Source organism: Myxine glutinosa, chromosome 6 (genome assembly GCF_964187855.1).
Source record: "Myxine glutinosa chromosome 6, kmMyxGlut1.1, whole genome shotgun sequence".
NCBI classification, from domain to species: Eukaryota; Metazoa; Chordata; class Myxini; order Myxiniformes; family Myxinidae; genus Myxine; species Myxine glutinosa.
The window spans coordinates 61147052-61163870 of NC_136266.1; the positions used below are offsets into that span (position 1 = coordinate 61147052).

Consider the following 16819-nt stretch of genomic DNA (forward strand, 5'->3'; position numbering starts at 1 on the left):
GTGACACGAAGAAGAAGAAACCCATCTCGATGTACATAAGCAGGGTAAATGTTCAGGTTAAGAGTGATTGCATGTCGCCATAAGGAGGGAGGTTTTGTGCTAATTAATTATAGGGCGTATGGTTAAAAATTCCCCTGTACGGGCTTGCCTCCCTGTGATTTTTCCTTAATGTTCGTATAAAACTCGACCGGCCAGGCAATGGACTAATTCGCTCACCATGCCGCCAGGTCCGACAGACCCAGCACATTTGCCAATCGGCAAGTAAACCCCGACGTCATCCGGTCTTAACCCCGGGGACGCGACAATATTATAAATCACAGTTATTACTAAAGGTCCAAAATTTGCCCAAGATAATTGAAATATTGAAGCACAAGTATGAATAAAACTGTGCAAAACATTAAGACTATAAGAGATATTGTCCGCCATTGCCCCCTATTTACAGCCATCACATATGAAGCATTATGCACTGTATTCTTTATTTGAAGGGAATAAATGTACAGGTGACATCTATATCAGTTTAATTCTATGCAATTTTGACTGTTTGGTGTTGACTTTTTCCCAATAACTTTTGTTATAAAAAGACCTCCTGAGAACATATGACGTCATATCTGTGGGTAATATCCTATGTTGAATTTCAGTATCTCCTACTGAGGTCTCTGTACTATTTCTGGGTGGCTACCCTTCTGAAATAATCAATAAGACGTGAAGAACATTCATGAGAAATTTGGCACTTCCGTCCACCCAGTAACGGTATTCCCAAAATTTTTAATTAAGCCATCTTACTATTAAAGGACAGGAAAACCACATTGATTAAACACAAGTTGGCGGAATTACATGGGCATGATGGGCCAGATCGCCTCCTTGTGTCAGACCTCCTTGTATAAAAGGCTGCATCGAGAGAACATAATTGCTTGGAAGTGGAAAACCCTGATTTAAAAAAACTCGCTTCAATACCAATGTTTTAAACCCGTTTTCCATAACATGGCTTGAATAAATAATCCCCAAATCCTCTTACCCTTTCAGCCAATCAGAGAGCCACAAGAACTGTGCAAAATGAAGTCAAACTCCGAGTCTAAGGACCAACCACCAGTGACAAAGAAATCAAGTTTGAAATCACAAGACCCATCCAGCCTTGGTTCATCAATGGCAACAGACTGGCCAGGCCTTGGGACACAGATAACAGGTAAATAACCATGCTTAAAATATTGCATATTGCTGATGGAATGCTTAAATTAATTTTTTCTTAATTTTCTTGCTGATTAGATATGATAGACTTTTGTTATGGTATTGTAAGGCATTTTGGGCAGTACGAGTTTTAATGGCCTCATTGTCTTGTATTCCACTCTTTTCCTTTCCTTACTTTCCGTTCTTGTACAGTTACCTGTTGTTTTTCATGGCAATGCCTACTTTTGCTGATATAATGAATTACACTTGATGATCAATTATTTTCATCAAGACTTTCCTTGATTGTAATCTCCATTTGCGTGTTAGCTGTTTGTGGGTTTCCTCCTTGTAAGCTGTTGTGTGATGTGACCAGTACGTTTTTTGTTGCCATCTTCAAGTCATACTCTCGATATGCAAATCAAGCATTTCAATTGCATTTCAATCAAATCAAGCAAATTGGTGCAAACAAAAATTTGCATGTTAGACATAAAATCAGCCTGAAAGAAAAGGAAGGATGCATTAGTGAGGATTTCCAGCTTTATGGGGTTTTGTCGGTTTGCGGAGCGCCTTCCTTTTCTAAGCTGCTTGCATCTTTGAAGCAGTACAGTCATTGAGATGCATCATGTTTCTCATTTCCACACCCAAGGTGCCTCAAAATGGCAAACATGCTTTCCCAATCAGCAGACAGCCATTCAGCTATTATTGGATCACCAGGGAAATTCAGCATGGATGTCCCAGAGCTGCTGCATATAAACCGAGAATAAACATCAATACCTACGCTTTCATGGTCGAGGACGCTTGGTCCGTATATTGACTTTTCAAAATCATTTAGCACTTTTCCAACGTTGTTCCAGTGCGGGAATAACAGAAGTATGATATTTGACTTCAGATGCCAGATGTTCAGGCAATTAATTCTAATTTAATCAAAAGAATAGCATAACCACAAGCATGTTGCCAAAAAATGGCCAATAAATCAAATTCTCATTTGTATGAGCAGCGTGGCAGGGAAGTCTTTGTGAGCGATATGATGAGGTTGGGATTGCCCCTCAGAGGCCGTGCCAAGACTCTTTTGGCCAGCCAGTTTTTACAGATGCATGATAACCTAGCAGAGCCTAACCCCAATGATAAGTTTGCAGGCATCTTGCACTCATTCACAAAAATATGCAAATATTTAACATCCACAAGTAAATTCTAACAGACAGGACAGCTGGCTCAACATCCCTTCCAAAAATGTGTCATCCTTCCTTAACGCCTAGCATGGCATCATGTCCCTCCAAGGAGTGTGTACTCATTGAGGCAATGGAGGACCAGGATGACAGTTTATCTGGATGGGAATCAAACCCAAATTAGACAGCTGAAACACAAGTACGCAATCTCTGAGATATCCTGCCAGCTATGCTCCTTTCAAATAAAATCCAAATGAATATATGTGCAATCAATCATGAACCCTATCACCGAGGTCTAAGTTATTTGCCCCAAAATGTACAAATTTATTTCCTTTACACAAAGTTGTTGGTATATTTGCAAACGCAACTTACCTCTCCACATACACCAAAACTCCCTTTTTTGTACACAAAGTCGAGGCTCGTATAAGAGCTAACAAATGGAACAAATAATAAAGGGAGCGGGAGACACGAAGGGGAGAGAGAGAAGGAAGCACAACAACAGTTAACATCTGTACAGGGACATCGGGAGATCTGTGGAAGGGAGGGAGCTGGGGCGGGGTACATGGGATAAACAAGATGGATACTACAAGGAATTAGAGGAGAGAAAAAGGAATTTGAAAAAGGTGGATTTGGGGTGGATTAACGGGGGTAGAAAAGATCAAGGTTTTGGATGGGGGAAGATAAGAGATGGTGGTGAACAGCTGTTCACCAGCTGACCTGGATGGAGGAGTGGGATTGAAGAGAGTGAGAGTTTGTTCTTGAGGTGGGGAAAAAGAGGAATGAAAGAGTGAAGGTAAGCAGAGAGTCTTGATTTTGGCAGTTTCACCAGAAGAGGTTTGCTGGTGTCCTAAAGGAAAATTTTGGGGACAGAGCACAGACAGAGCTGGGGGAGCAAGGCTGGAGAGGAGTCGGTAGAAGACAGAAAGACCACCAACCTGCCTGCAGTGAGAGAGTGAAAGGCCCTCAGAATCAGCTTCATAGCAGGAGATACCAATGATGCTGAAAAAAAAAAATGTATGACTGTCAACAGCTATCTACCTCAATGGCAGATGGGTATCATCGAGATATTATTTTTAGCTGATCTAGACAACATCAAATGTTGGTCTCATCCTTGATACATGCATGACATTCAACCCAAATAAGTTACATAGTGGAAGTATACTGATCCTGAATAAATGCCTTGCAGCATATGTTAATCTGCTGTCACCTTCTGTAAACAACCTTTAAAATTGGAATAAGCACCACCTTCTGGGACTAATTTATCAGACATTGCCACCATTTTGCATTACACGCCTTATATATAGCTTATAGGCAAAGCTCGACACTGACTGGGTGGACTCTGCTTGGTCAAGTCCTTCCTTGTGTTACATGGTCCTCCCGGTGACTACCTGGTCTCGGTGACCCCCGGACCGTGAGAGGAACTCCGCCAGAAAGATTTATTATGTATGCGCTTTCGTAACGCAATCAATATGAATTCCAACCAAGAAAAAACCCCACACCAAGGATCCGGAATAATCAATGATATATTCCCCGAGCAATCAACCATCAACAATCCACAATCAACAATCAATCCCCGAGATGATTAAGATGGCCATCTTACATACGTGTGTCCCCTTTCCCCACTCCTGACCCCTTGGGTACTCACGACCCCTTTGGTCTCTGTCCCTCACAATGTCTCTGGGCCCCTCCTGACCAAGATGATGGTCGGCTTCGCCGCACACGGGCGGTTGAACGAACCCCGGGCGGACGTGCTTCCACCGGGCACGTACCGTACCGGGAACCACGGCTGCAGCACACCCCTCCTGGCCAAGCGAAGCGGGCAAAGCAAGCGCCGCTTGCAACGCGCGCGAGGCCCCAAAGTGCGACCCGTACGCGTCCTTGTAGACGGTGCGGTGAACTGTGCCGGACGCTGGGTCCGTGCACGGACCCACGGCAACTTGACGTGTCAAAAGGGTAGTTACATGTCCCGGTAACTCCTCTCGCCAGACGGGCTTGGGAACGCAGCTTTTCCACGCTGCTCAATCTCGATCCCCACTCTCCTCGGAGCTGGGCGAGGAAGAAGAAGAATCGTCGCTTCTCCCGGACCTCGTGTCTTTTTTCTTCCGTTTCCGGTCTCCTTTTTCCCAGAAGGGCTCCTGACCCTTTAATCACAACAACCCTTAATCGACTACACATTGATAAGCAAGGACCTGAATAGTAATTCACATACATTCACATAAATATGTAACACTCCCCCCCTTCAAGAAAGAAAGTTTGAACCCAGCGAAAACTTTCTTTGCCGGCCAACTTGGATAAACAAACCAGATAACTCACCCCCCCCCCCCCCCCCCAACTCATCAGTTCCCCCCGGGCACAGTCATCACTTAAAAATAAAGCAACAAAATTTCACACCATCCCCGAGATTAATTCCCTCTGGACCAAGCGTCAACCACTTCTAGTTTCTCTTGACTGACGGTTAAGAGGTGGTGACCAAAGCCTCCAAATTTAAACCTCTCTATAGCACTTTTTCGGGAGGCCCAGCGGAGTATTCCCTACATGGATGCCTTAAGGAATGTGGAGTTCACGGTTAGTCCGGGGAGGAAAGTTCATTACATGGACGCCTTTAAGAACGGGGAGTTCACGGTTAGTCCGTGCAGGAAAGTTCACTACCTGGACGCCTTTAAGAACGTGGCGTTCACGGTTAGTCCGTGTAGGAGCCCCGGCTCGGCGGCTCCCCCGTATATATAGTGCTTCAACTTCTCCAGACTCCTAACAGTTACGGTGGGACCACATGTCCCAGCCGTTACCTGACTGGCGGTCTCCTTCTCGGCCAGTGCTCTGACATTCATTTTTTCGGGAGGTGCCGTAACTCTGGGAGCCTCCATAGTAATATCGGCTGCTGCCAACCCCAAAACTACTGCCAAGTTGTCCTCTTCTGTAGACCTCTCGACGCCTACGAAATGCCTTCCCTACTGTTATGGTCCGACCCTCCAAATCCTTACCATTCCAATTCTTCTCTGCCTCCCTGGCGTCTCTTGTGCTTGCAAACGTGACAAAGCCAAACCCTCTTGACCGTTGCGTTTCCCTGTCTTTTACCACCCGCACTTCCACCAGCGGCCCATATCTGTTGAAGACAGAGGTCAGAACTTCTTCCTCTGTGTTGAAGTTCAGTCCCCCTACAAATAACTTGGAACTTTTGTCGCCATCCCGAGCTGGTGGGGTGTTATTTTCCCTGCTGTGCTCTTTACCAACCCTCGGGTTACCATAAATTTGCCCCCCGGCCAAATCATTCCCAATAATCACAGATACTCCCTCTACAGGAAGCGTGGCTTGTAAACCGATGGTGACCGGTCCTGACACCAAATCGGATTCCAAATGGATGACATGAAGTGGGGCACTAACACAGCCACCGATCCCTTGTAACCGAACACTATCACCCGTTGCGGTACTCTTTGACAATGGCAAAATGCCTTCAAGCATTAAGGATTGATGGGCTCCTGTGTCCCTCAAAACCCTAACCGGTCTTGGATTAGTCAAGTCTCCCTTGAGTGAAACCAACCCCTCATAAATAAATGGTCGGTAACTCTTCTGTGGGCGATTTCTTACGCTTGCCATCGCATTCGGAGTGGTAATAGTCGGACTCTGCTCTGGGTCTTCCCTTTTCATGCGGTAACAACTGGACATCAAGTGTCCAGGTTTCTTGCAAAAAGCGCAAGTAGGCCCAGAGGAAAAACTCGTGGTCTGCCTCGGGCCCCCCAAAATATAAGTTTGTCTTGGGCCCGCAGCCCTCTGATTTCGAACAGGTGGGGTATCCGCGTTGTCCCCATAATCCTCTCGAGGCCGCCGCCATGTATTGTCGTTCTCCGCACCTGCTGTTCCCCACCTCCTCTGCGGAGATCTAGGCGAGGAGTTAGGTTCGTGGACCCCTATCCGGTGTGTTAAGGCATAATCATCTGCCATGGTGGCTGCGTCCCACAACTTCGGTACTTTCTTTTCCTGCAGGTACACTTTGATGTCCTCGTGGACACACTGTTGAAATTCCTCCACCAGGATCAAGTCACGCAATGTTTCGAAGTCTTTCCCGACTCCTTTTGACTCACACCACCGATCAAACATGTTTTCTTTCACTCTGGCAAACTCCACATGGGTCTCACTCTCCCTCTTCCTGGCATTCCTGAATTTTTGCCGGTAAGCTTCCGGAACCAACTCATAGGCTTTGAGGATGTGCTTCTTCAATACCTCATAATCTGCACATTGGTCCATTGGTAGCGCCGAATAAATCTCTTGAGCTTTTCCCACCAGCACACTTTGTACTAGTATGGTCCAGGCCTCCTCCGGCCAGTTTAACTGTCGAGCCACTTTCTCAAAGTGCGGAAAAAATTAGCGACTTCCTTTTCACTGAAGGGTGGAACCAGCCTCACATGTCTGCCCACATCCCAGGTGTTCTGGCTAGGTGTCGACGCCGTCAGCAAGGGTGGTACCTCTCCCCGTTCTCTCATTAACTCCAGCTCCTTGAATTTAATTTCTTGCTGAAGCGCCATGTCACGTTCCTTCAATTCCCTTTCCGCTTTTCTCTCCTCTGCTTCGAGTTCCCTTGCAGCTCTCCTCTCCTCTGCTTCTGCTTTCCTTTCCTCTGTTTTCATCCTTTCTAACCTTTCCTGGAGTTCTCGTTCCACTCTCCTTTCTTCTTCTGCTCTTTCCTTTTCTGCTTTCCTTTCTTCTTCTGCTAACCTTTCCTGGAGTTCTCATTCCACTCTCCTTTCCTCTGCTTGTTTCTCTTCTCTCCTCTCTTCTGCTTTCCTTTCTTCTTCTTTTAACCTTTCCTGGAGTTCTCGTTCCACTCTCCTTTCCTCTGCTTGTTTCTCTTCTCTCCTCTCTTCTGCTTTCCTTTCTTCTTCTGTTAACCTTTCCTGGAGTTCTCGTTCCACTCTCCTTTCCTCTGCTTGTTTCTCTTCTCTCCTCTCTTCTGCTTTCCTTTCTTCTTCTGCTCTTTCCTTTTCTGCTTTCTTCTTCTTCTGCTCTTTCCTTTTCTGCTTTCCTTTCTTCTTCTTTGATCCGTTCCTGGCTCCGTAATTGCAACTCCAGTTTCCGGAGCTCAACGTCTTCTGGTTCTTCGGGTAGCCACTGCCAGGCTAACTCGTCCCATGTCCCTAATCCCACCATAGATTGTATCACCGTGGTCTGCAACTCTGCCTTCCTCACATTAGTTCGGACCTCCAAGTTAAAATGTTTGGCCAATTTCAAGAGGTCCGACTTTAGTAACGCTCGGAACTGTGCCTCACTCGGTGTTACCGCAAAGTTCTGTGCCACAAACGCCATGGTGACTATCGTTAACACCTGTTAACCTTCACCCAAGACTTTACCCCAATTTCCCCAAAAATTTACCAATTAATACTTAATTAATAAATTTTAATTAATAAAAATATTATTTTATTATTTTCTACAATTTTAGATCCCGGACGTAGACCCAATTGCGAATCCGCAAATCGTAATTTGGACGAGCCCCCAATTCTGTTACGTGGTCCTCCCGGTGACTACCTGGTCTCAGTGACCCCCGGACCGTGAGAGGAACTCCGCCAGAAAGATTTATTATGTATGCGCTTTCGTAACGCAATCAATATGAATTCCAACCAAGAAAAAACCCCACACCAAGGATCCGGAATAATCAATGATATATTCCCCGAGCAATCAACCATCAACAATCCACAATCAACAATCAATCCCCGAGATGATTAAGATGGCCATCTTACATACGTGTGTCCCCTTTCCCCACTCCCGACCCCTTGGGTACTCACGACCCCTTTGGTCTCTGTCCCTCACAATGTCTCTGGGCCCCTCCTGACCAAGATTATGGTCGGCTTCGCCGCACACGGGCGGTTGAACGAACCCCGGGCGGACGTGCTTCCACCGGGCACGTACCGTACCGGGAACCACGGCTGCAGCACACCCCTCCTGGCCAAGCGAAGCGGGCAAAGCAAGCGCCGCTTGCAACGCGCGCGAGGCCCCAAAGTGCGACCCGTACGCATCCTTGTAGACGGTGCGGCGAACTGTGCCGGACGCTGGGTCCGTGCACGGACCCACGGCAACTTGACATGTCAAAAGGGTAGTTACACGTCCCGGTAACTCCTCTCGCCAGACGGGCTTTGGAACGCAGCTTTTCCACGCTGCTCAATCTCGATCCCCACTCTCCTCGGAGCTGGGCGAGGAAGAAGAAGAATCGTCGCTTCTCCCGGACCTTGTGTCTTTTTTCTTCCGTTTCCGGTCTCCTTTTTCCCAGAAGGGCTCCTGACCCTTTAATCACAACAACCCTTAATCGACTACACATTGATAAGCAAGGACCTGAATAGTAATTCACATACATTCACATAAATATGTAACACTTGGCACAAATCAATTTCTCACAGAAGACAAAGCATCTGTACACAGTTCAGATGAGCAGTGCTTCCCACTTTGGCTCAGGGCTCCTGCATTCTACCTTGTACTCCTGTATGTGGTGGAGGTTAAAGTTCCTGGTATCAAAGAGGCTGAGGTACAAGGTGTCTGTTCCCGGTGATTAAGATCCTCCAAGGTAAAGGTAGCCAATCGAGCTTTACACTCCAAGGTGTTCAATCCAATGGCGGTGTGAATATGTGATGGGGGCAGTGAAGGGTAGCGAAGCTCTTACCTGTACGGATCCCACTGGATGTCTTCGACCCTGGTAATCAACTCAAACCGACACGGATTTTGAATGCAACAATAAAACAGGTTTAATAAAAAAAATGTCAAGGACAAAGAAATGCACAATAAAACCAAGATATCTAAATGGAGCGCCCCCATACAGACTCGTATACAACACAAGGGGATGATAAAATTAACAAAAGTAAAATGTAGTGTGCTCAGCTTTGAGTGGCTCTTGAACCCCGTCGTAGATCGTCACAGGCCCCGCGTTCCTGCATGGGAAAACACGCCTTGGCATGCAGTTCGTTCAACCCACCAGCCGCAGCACGGGTCCCCGAATCCCTCGATCCACAACGCACGTGGTCTCTCCAAGCTCACATGGCAGGGCACACAGCCATCACGGAGTCAGCACCAACAAACCAAGGACAGGATGCGTCCGCTCGCAATCACATCCACGAAGTCAGGAACAGAGTGTGGTGTGCGAATGCCACCGCCAAGAGCGAGCCCGAACTCCAAGGGTGACAAGGAAGTGTGACCTTTCACAATCAAATCCTGCGCAAAAGGTATAACTTCAACTGCTCGTGATTACGGCCCCAACGTAAGAGCAGAAAAATGCGACTGTGCCTTCAATAGGAACCAAGCGCAAGAAGAGAATATCTGCGACCGTGAAAGGATGAAAGCCAGTGACCACGAAACCTCTGACTGTTCCCTTTCAATGTCCTTGGCGCAAGAGAACAAAATGCCGGGCCTCAAGTCTTTTGTTCCCAAGGCTCTTACATCATCCGACGATGTCCGTGCTTGCTCCTATCAGCGAGTCCCATCTCATTGCTCTATGGCCGTCCTGACCAATCGTTCTTCGGGGCGTGGCCTCATGCCCCTATTGTGCCCTGGTGATGGCTCAGCTGGCGGAACCCACGGTAGTTTTCAATGTCTTAGTTCTGGTTACTTATTTAATGTTTATTTTAGGTGTAGCGTGCATGGCTGGTGTGGTGTGTATCATAACGAACAAAGGAGAAAACACAGAGGCCATTTACATACAGGGGATTTACCCTTAACCCCTACCTAATTAACATAACCCCACCCCTCGTCATGGGGGAAAAGATACACTCTTACACGCCATCCGGTCTAACGGGTCCCTACTTAGGTACAAGGGGTTCTTCTTCTTCATTGTGACATTCGAAGCACACTATCCTATACAATCCTACCTGGCCCTAAGGTAATCCATTGACTACCCCCTCACAAACATAACAAAGGCATGTCCCTTTCCCTCTGCAGGTAGGTTACCAGGTTCAATATCATACAACTTCCAACTGCAATGTTGCGTCTTTGTCCTCTCAAGCAACCTTCCCCTACCCAACCTCAACAAGTCGCAAGCACCATGTTTGTGTGAAGGGTAGTGTTGGTGTACACTTCCACTAACATTATATATTGCAAGACTTGCAATCTCTACATCAGGGAGAAACGGTGAAGACTGGATGATTGTTTCCATTAACACTCGCTGTATGTGATAACGACACGGCACGGATATAGTGACATTAATTGTATGACAGGTTTAATCTTCCATTCCACCAAGCACTAGACTATCTGTGAAATATCTCTTAACCACTGCACCACGGAGACGCAAATGCATAAAGAACAAAATGTATTTTCAAACTTGCCACATGAGATCCCAAGAGGGTGAACAAAAAAAATTCCATTCACTTAATTTCAAAACATTTTCCATTCAAAACACGAGTAAATTCCTTCAAAAATCTTTTTCTCCAGTCCCAGTCAGAATGCTACCAAATTTGGGTTACAACATTAGGCCGGGGTAGGGATGTCAAATTGCGGGGGTCATGCTGTTCACATCAATTGCAGAGGTCATGTGTGTGACTTTGTGTGACTGTCAATTTTTGGGAAAATCACGTACATTCCTTCAAAAATCTTCTTCTCTAGATCCACCAGTCAAAACACTACCAAATTTGGGTTACAACATTAGGCCAGGGCCCAGATAAGCTACAGGTCCAGTTTCCTATTTTCCTATATTATTTTCCTAAATTCCTATTTTCAAGCATGGGGTTAATGAAAATCGTCAGAAATGTAAATTACAACAGAAAACTGTAAACACGAAGGGTATTCCAAAACAGTTATTCGAATGAGATACCCACAATAGTCCAAAGGTACATAATTCCTGATACGCGAAACACCCTACAACCCACACCCACAGAAAAGTCTTTTTGGAACGCCGGCCTCATTTCCCATTTAATCATCAGGTAACTTGGTTTAAAAATTGTCCATGGGTAGGCACTCCTATGTTGAAAGTTTTGGGTCAATCGGTCAAGCAATTGCATAGAATACGAATTTACAAGCGAATAAAGGTGAAAAAGTGAGGCTGGAAAAACGTGAGGGCCTCGGCCGATGTTCAACAACATGGTCAAGGATGGCTGTGGACGCCTATTACTAATAATATGTGTTCACTTACAAGGAAGTTCAACACAAGAGGAGGCCATTAGGTCCATCGAAGCCTGCACTATTATTACCAACCTATGGCTATTTGGCCGTGCTCTATCCTTTTCACATTTTGAGCTTCAGGCAAAGAGGTAGATTAAAGTAGTAGACAAGTGCATTACTAAATTGAAATAAAGTGATTAAACTTGTGCTCAAAATGTTTCCCTTCAACATTGACACATTGATTCTGGTATGGATTGTCCATGACAGATCTCCAAACACGAGTACAAAGGTCTTCGTTAATGGAACTAAATTGCGCTCTTATTCGATTAACATGGCTATTTCACAGAAATTTTGTTTCTTCTGGCCATAAAATGTGATCTGGGAAGTCTGGCTTCTCTTGAACCTGGTTTAGGAATATCTTGCGGAACTGCAACTACAGATCTAAGTCATCCTCTGTCGGTTGCTGTAACAGTCGTAGTTTGTACAGTTTCCATTTTACACTTCATGAGACCTTCATGAGACCATGAGACGAAAAGCCGAAAAATAGCAAAAGTCATGTTCTACTGAAAGTTATATTAGAGGAATTTCCTGCGACTCTGTGCCATGGCTGTTTCTATAACTTTGCTTTCTTCGGTTGTTTCTGTCCTGTGTTTCGGGTATCCTGTGTCTACCGGTGACTGATGCCCTGACCCAATTGCTTCAAACTTCTCTTTTTATGGATTTCATCATCCCTTGACCTCAGAGGTCGAGAATTCCATCGTTGAGAGAACTGGCGACACATCCCAGAGATATTTTCATGTTTGTATATCAACTTGATAACACTTTTAAGCTTTTTAATGGACTCCCAGTGAGATCCACTACCTCCATCAGCCATGCTTATATTCATGTATTCCATAAAATAAATTTAAAGTATGAATATTTAAACATGGTAGGTAGCTTAGATATGGATGCATGATTGTGTTGTCTGTGAGACGGTCTTTCCAAAAAGTTATTTTTTTTCAAAAATGTTTTCAAAAAAAGAGAGAGAGGGAGAGAGGAGTGGGCGACACCCACAATAGGGTTGAAGGACAAAATAGAGGGAGACTTGGAGAAACAAACGCTGTGGGAAGGAATGATGGGAAGGGAGGCTACATCTGTGCGTAAGATTATTGGAATGAAGGGAAATGACAGAGTGGAGAGCACTACTACATAGGGTGGAAAATATGGATGCAGAAGTAAACTCTTAGGAGAAAAACTAGAAATTTGGAAGGATTATGTGCTTTGTGGTGAGGTTGGGGAGGTTAACGAAGGTAGAAAAGATCATGGCTTTGGATGGGGAATGATCCGAGATGATGGTGAACAGCTGCCTTGAAGACCTGGAGGAAATAATGAGATTGAAGATGTGGAAGTTGGTTCCACAGGTGCGAGAAAAGGAACAAATGAGTGGAGGTGAGCAGTGGTTCTGCCAGAAGGCGGTTGATGGTGAAACGGGTGCGTCCTGCAGAAACCTGGGGGGGGGGGGGGAGGGAGGGGGGACATAGCATAGAGAGCGCAGGTGGGGTGCAAGACCAGAAAGGAGGTAGTAGAAGACAGAGACCACCGACCTGTCTGCGATGGGAAAGTCATAGGCCCATAGATTCAGCTTCATCGCGGCAGATTCCAATACTCTTAAAAGCCTTGATTTCGATGGCGTCAAAGGGTCCAAGGTGAGTTAGGGGTGCCAGCCCAGAGTGGTGAGCACGACTACATCAAGCTGTGGATGAAGGCCTTGTAGGTGGATAGGACTTCAGGTGTTCCAAGGAAGGACTTTGTATGATGGAGGATGCCCAGTCGGCGACTGGCTTTACCGACCAACATAGAAATATGATTTGCCCAAGAAAGATCATGGCTGATAGTGAGATCCAGGAGCTTGAGTGACAACTTCCACAAGTTGATTGTTAAGAACATAGTTGGGAGTGTTTGCCAGACAGTGCTTTCGGAGTGAGAGTGTGAGATTTCTTAGGATTGAAAGACATATTCCAAGTATTTGACCAGTCAAGGGCTGAAAAGAGGTAAGAGTCTGCTGTCTGCCTATCTGAAGGATGAGGGATGTCACGGCAGAGGGTGAAGTCATTAGCAAATAGATGAGGAGGATTTTCCACAGTTTAGAGAGACATCGTTTATGAAGATCAGGAATAGGACTAGGTCCAGAAGACTGCCTTGAAGTACTCCAGCCTTGACATGAAGAGGATATGAAAGGATTCCATTGAGAGCCACATGTTGGCTATGAGAGTAGAGGAAGTCAGTAACCGAAGGGTGAAATTAGCCATGGATAGAGAGTTTGGAGAGCAGGGCGGAATGCCAGACTGTATCAAAACTTGAAAGCACAAGATATGTCCAGAGGGACGGCCCTCATCCCATCATTGTCATCATTTCATACTGCCAGACTTTATATTTGTTACGGCCTGAAGCACACCAAGCCAAGCCTTCCATCACACCGGCTTTATTTATGGGTCATCAGACACAAAATATATTCCTTATCACACTCAAAATAGGAAATCTATTCCTACACATAAAACAAAGAAGGGAGAAGAGAGGGAAAAACCAGAGTAGGCCAGCACGAGAGGGTAGGAGTAGGCAGGTCCAAGAGTAGGCCCCAAGGCAGGCCCAGCAGAAGGCCCCAATGCAGGCCCAGCAGTAGGCCCCAATGCAGGCCCAGCAGTAGGCCCCAGGACAGGCCCAGCAGTAGGCCCCAGGGCAGGCCCAGCAGTAGGCCCCAGGGCAGGCCCAGCAGTAGGCCCCAGGGCAGGCCCAGCAGTTGGCTCCAATGTTGATCTGGCACAAGTCAACCTTCAGGTATCGAGGTGTCCGCAGGGGTTGATCCGGCACAAGTCAGCCATCAGGTACCGAGGTGGCCGCAGGGGTGGATCTAGCACAAGTCGAACTTCAGGTACAGAGGTTGATATGGCACAACCTTCAGGTGGAGAGATTTCCGCTGACAATGCTACAAGCACACAAAAAGGCACTCTGCCATGAGGCCTCTTCCAAAATGGCCACTCTCTCCTCTGAATCACCTTCCTAGCCCCTCCCCTGCCCCACAGCCAATCATAAGCTTTATACCTGTGGACCAAACCACTTGGTCTAACTCAAAGGGGGGGGGGGGGGGGAGGGAAGAAGAAAAGAAAGGTCACAGACCCAGGGGCGGATCCAGGAATTTCAAGATGGCGGGGTGCATGAAACTATAGCGCTGGGGGGGGGGGTAATGGGTGGGTCTGGGGGTCCTCCCCCAGGAATTTTTTTTAAAAAGATCGTCAGAAACGGCATTTCGTGCGTTCTTCGAAGTTTCTGCAGTTCCCTTGTGTTCTTCCCTGGTCCAACAGTTCATCAGATTTGCACCGCCTGCACCCTCATCCTGGATCGAAGGGGGGGGTGCGCACCCCCTGCACCCCCCCCCCCCCTGGATCCACCCCTCAGACCGTAACAATATTCTACTGTTACTTATTAACCACTTGGTCAAGCTTGATGATTCCACTGATCCCCTTTATTACCTCGTGTTTAATACAGACAGACGTTGCTCTTTTTTGTATAATATAGATTGTTACAGTCGCCGCCCTGGATAACTCCAGATGAGTAAGGCGAGTTGCTAACCACGATTGCCAATCGGCCCAGACACTTCTTACCAGCTTCCACGTCCAGAGCCGTGTTGCCGTTGCAGGCGAAATTTCTAGTCCAACCGGGTACTGACTGTCGGTAGTCACACGACAGATCTTATTGATTGGCCGAGCGGAACCAAGTTACGTGCTGCGATCTTGTATATCAGCCCAATCTTTCTCGATCAACAGATCAATCAGCTGCTATATGCCACCTTCATGATGCGCAGGAGGACACAAACGTGTTTTATAAATGTATTGATCAAAGCATGTACAGTATTTACAAATCATTACCAGCACATATTTACAAGGCAATGCACATTTCCATTACCCCGATGCATGACCATCCTCGGATGTCGGAAACTTACAGTCAGCTTATCACTTTACTTTATGTACCCAGCATTCATCCATCTCAGGAAAGGAGAGAAAGCGAGAGAGAAATGGAGAGATGGAGTGTTATATTCAAACTGCATTGCACCTTGCGACAGCCTGGATGAGCTGGCCGAACCCGATTGATCCTGGCTGTGTGAAAGGTCCCTGCTACCTCACTCTGTTATGTGCTCCTACCGAAACCCCCTGGTCACGGTGTACCTCCGAGCCCCGAGAGAAGTCACGGCAGAAAAATGTGTTATTCTGCATGTCAAAGATCAATGGTGAAGCCACACCAATTGTTACCAACAAACAAATATTGTATTAAGATCACACAAGAATAACAGTACAACAACAATAGTAATCAATTGTACAACCAATATATATTTCCTATGATGGTACCATCAGGTTCGTACAATATAACCCACTGTGCTCCAAGTGAGCGAAAAGAAGAACATTCCCCAATGTCTCTTTCCCGGATTCAAGCCAAAGTTGTTTCCGCTCCAGTAATCATCAGAACGATGTCGAATCGAGACCAGAATCCCGTTCGGATGACAGTCACAGTCACGCGGCCAAAGCTGCGCAAAGGTGCCCTCAAGGCAACGGGGAAATCCCAAGACGCCCTCCAGGCGACTGGGAAATCACACCCTCGGGTATGGACGTTTCACGGCTCCAAACCGGCGAACCGCAGATTTACCTTCAAAATCCACGTTACACACACACACACACACACACCAGATAAACGTCTGGATGCCGTGAAAATGGTTGAAGCGAAGCGAAAAACCTTGCGCGATGCGCAAAGCGCGCGAGTCAAGATGGCCGATGGCCCGTTCTCGAGGCGTAACAGCACGACGATGATTCTCCTCGGAATCAATCGCCAAAACCTGACACGCAGGTTGATCTGTCACAGCGATAACAACTCTGTCGCAAGAATCCCTTTCCCGGGAAACCCGACGTTCGCTAGTGACCTCCGTTCGTCAACGTTTGCTCCAGAACTCGAAGCAGCTCGGCTTTCTTGTCGAACTCACTCGCTCCTCCTTCTTTTTCTCCTCTCCCTCCTCCTCGTCGTTCGGTTCCGGTTTCATTTAAAACATTATTTTTTTACCTTTTGAAAATAGTAATATCTATTTCCCTTAAATGACAACAATAATAGTACATGGAATCAAAAATGTTTACAGTGGATGAAAACCACAACAATGGAAGTGACGAATCCATAACAATTCCCCCCCTCAAGAAAGAAAGTTTGAACATAGTGAAAACTTTCTTTGCAGGCAAAAACTCTTTTAACAAACAAAAGTAAAACTCACACCCAAATCATCAATTCCCGTGAGCAACGACAATTAATATTTCCCAAAGTAAAGCAACAAAACTTCCAAACAACCGACAGAAATTTCCAAAGTTAGTTCACTCTGGACAAAGCATCAGCGACAACATTGTCCCTGCCCT

The 16819-nt window shown here is 46.3% G+C and overlaps 1 protein-coding gene across 1 annotated transcript in view; it reads left to right on the plus strand.

Moving 5' to 3' along the window:
* LOC137429873 (PEX5-related protein) overlaps nucleotides 1-16819 on the plus strand; it is a 99004-nt gene that overhangs the window by 16035 nt on the left and 66150 nt on the right. The window contains exon 4 of the mRNA XM_068120211.2: nucleotides 1024-1183. Within this exon, the coding sequence (XP_067976312.1) occupies nucleotides 1024-1183 (160 nt within the window). The remainder of the gene's footprint in view (nucleotides 1-1023; nucleotides 1184-16819) is intronic.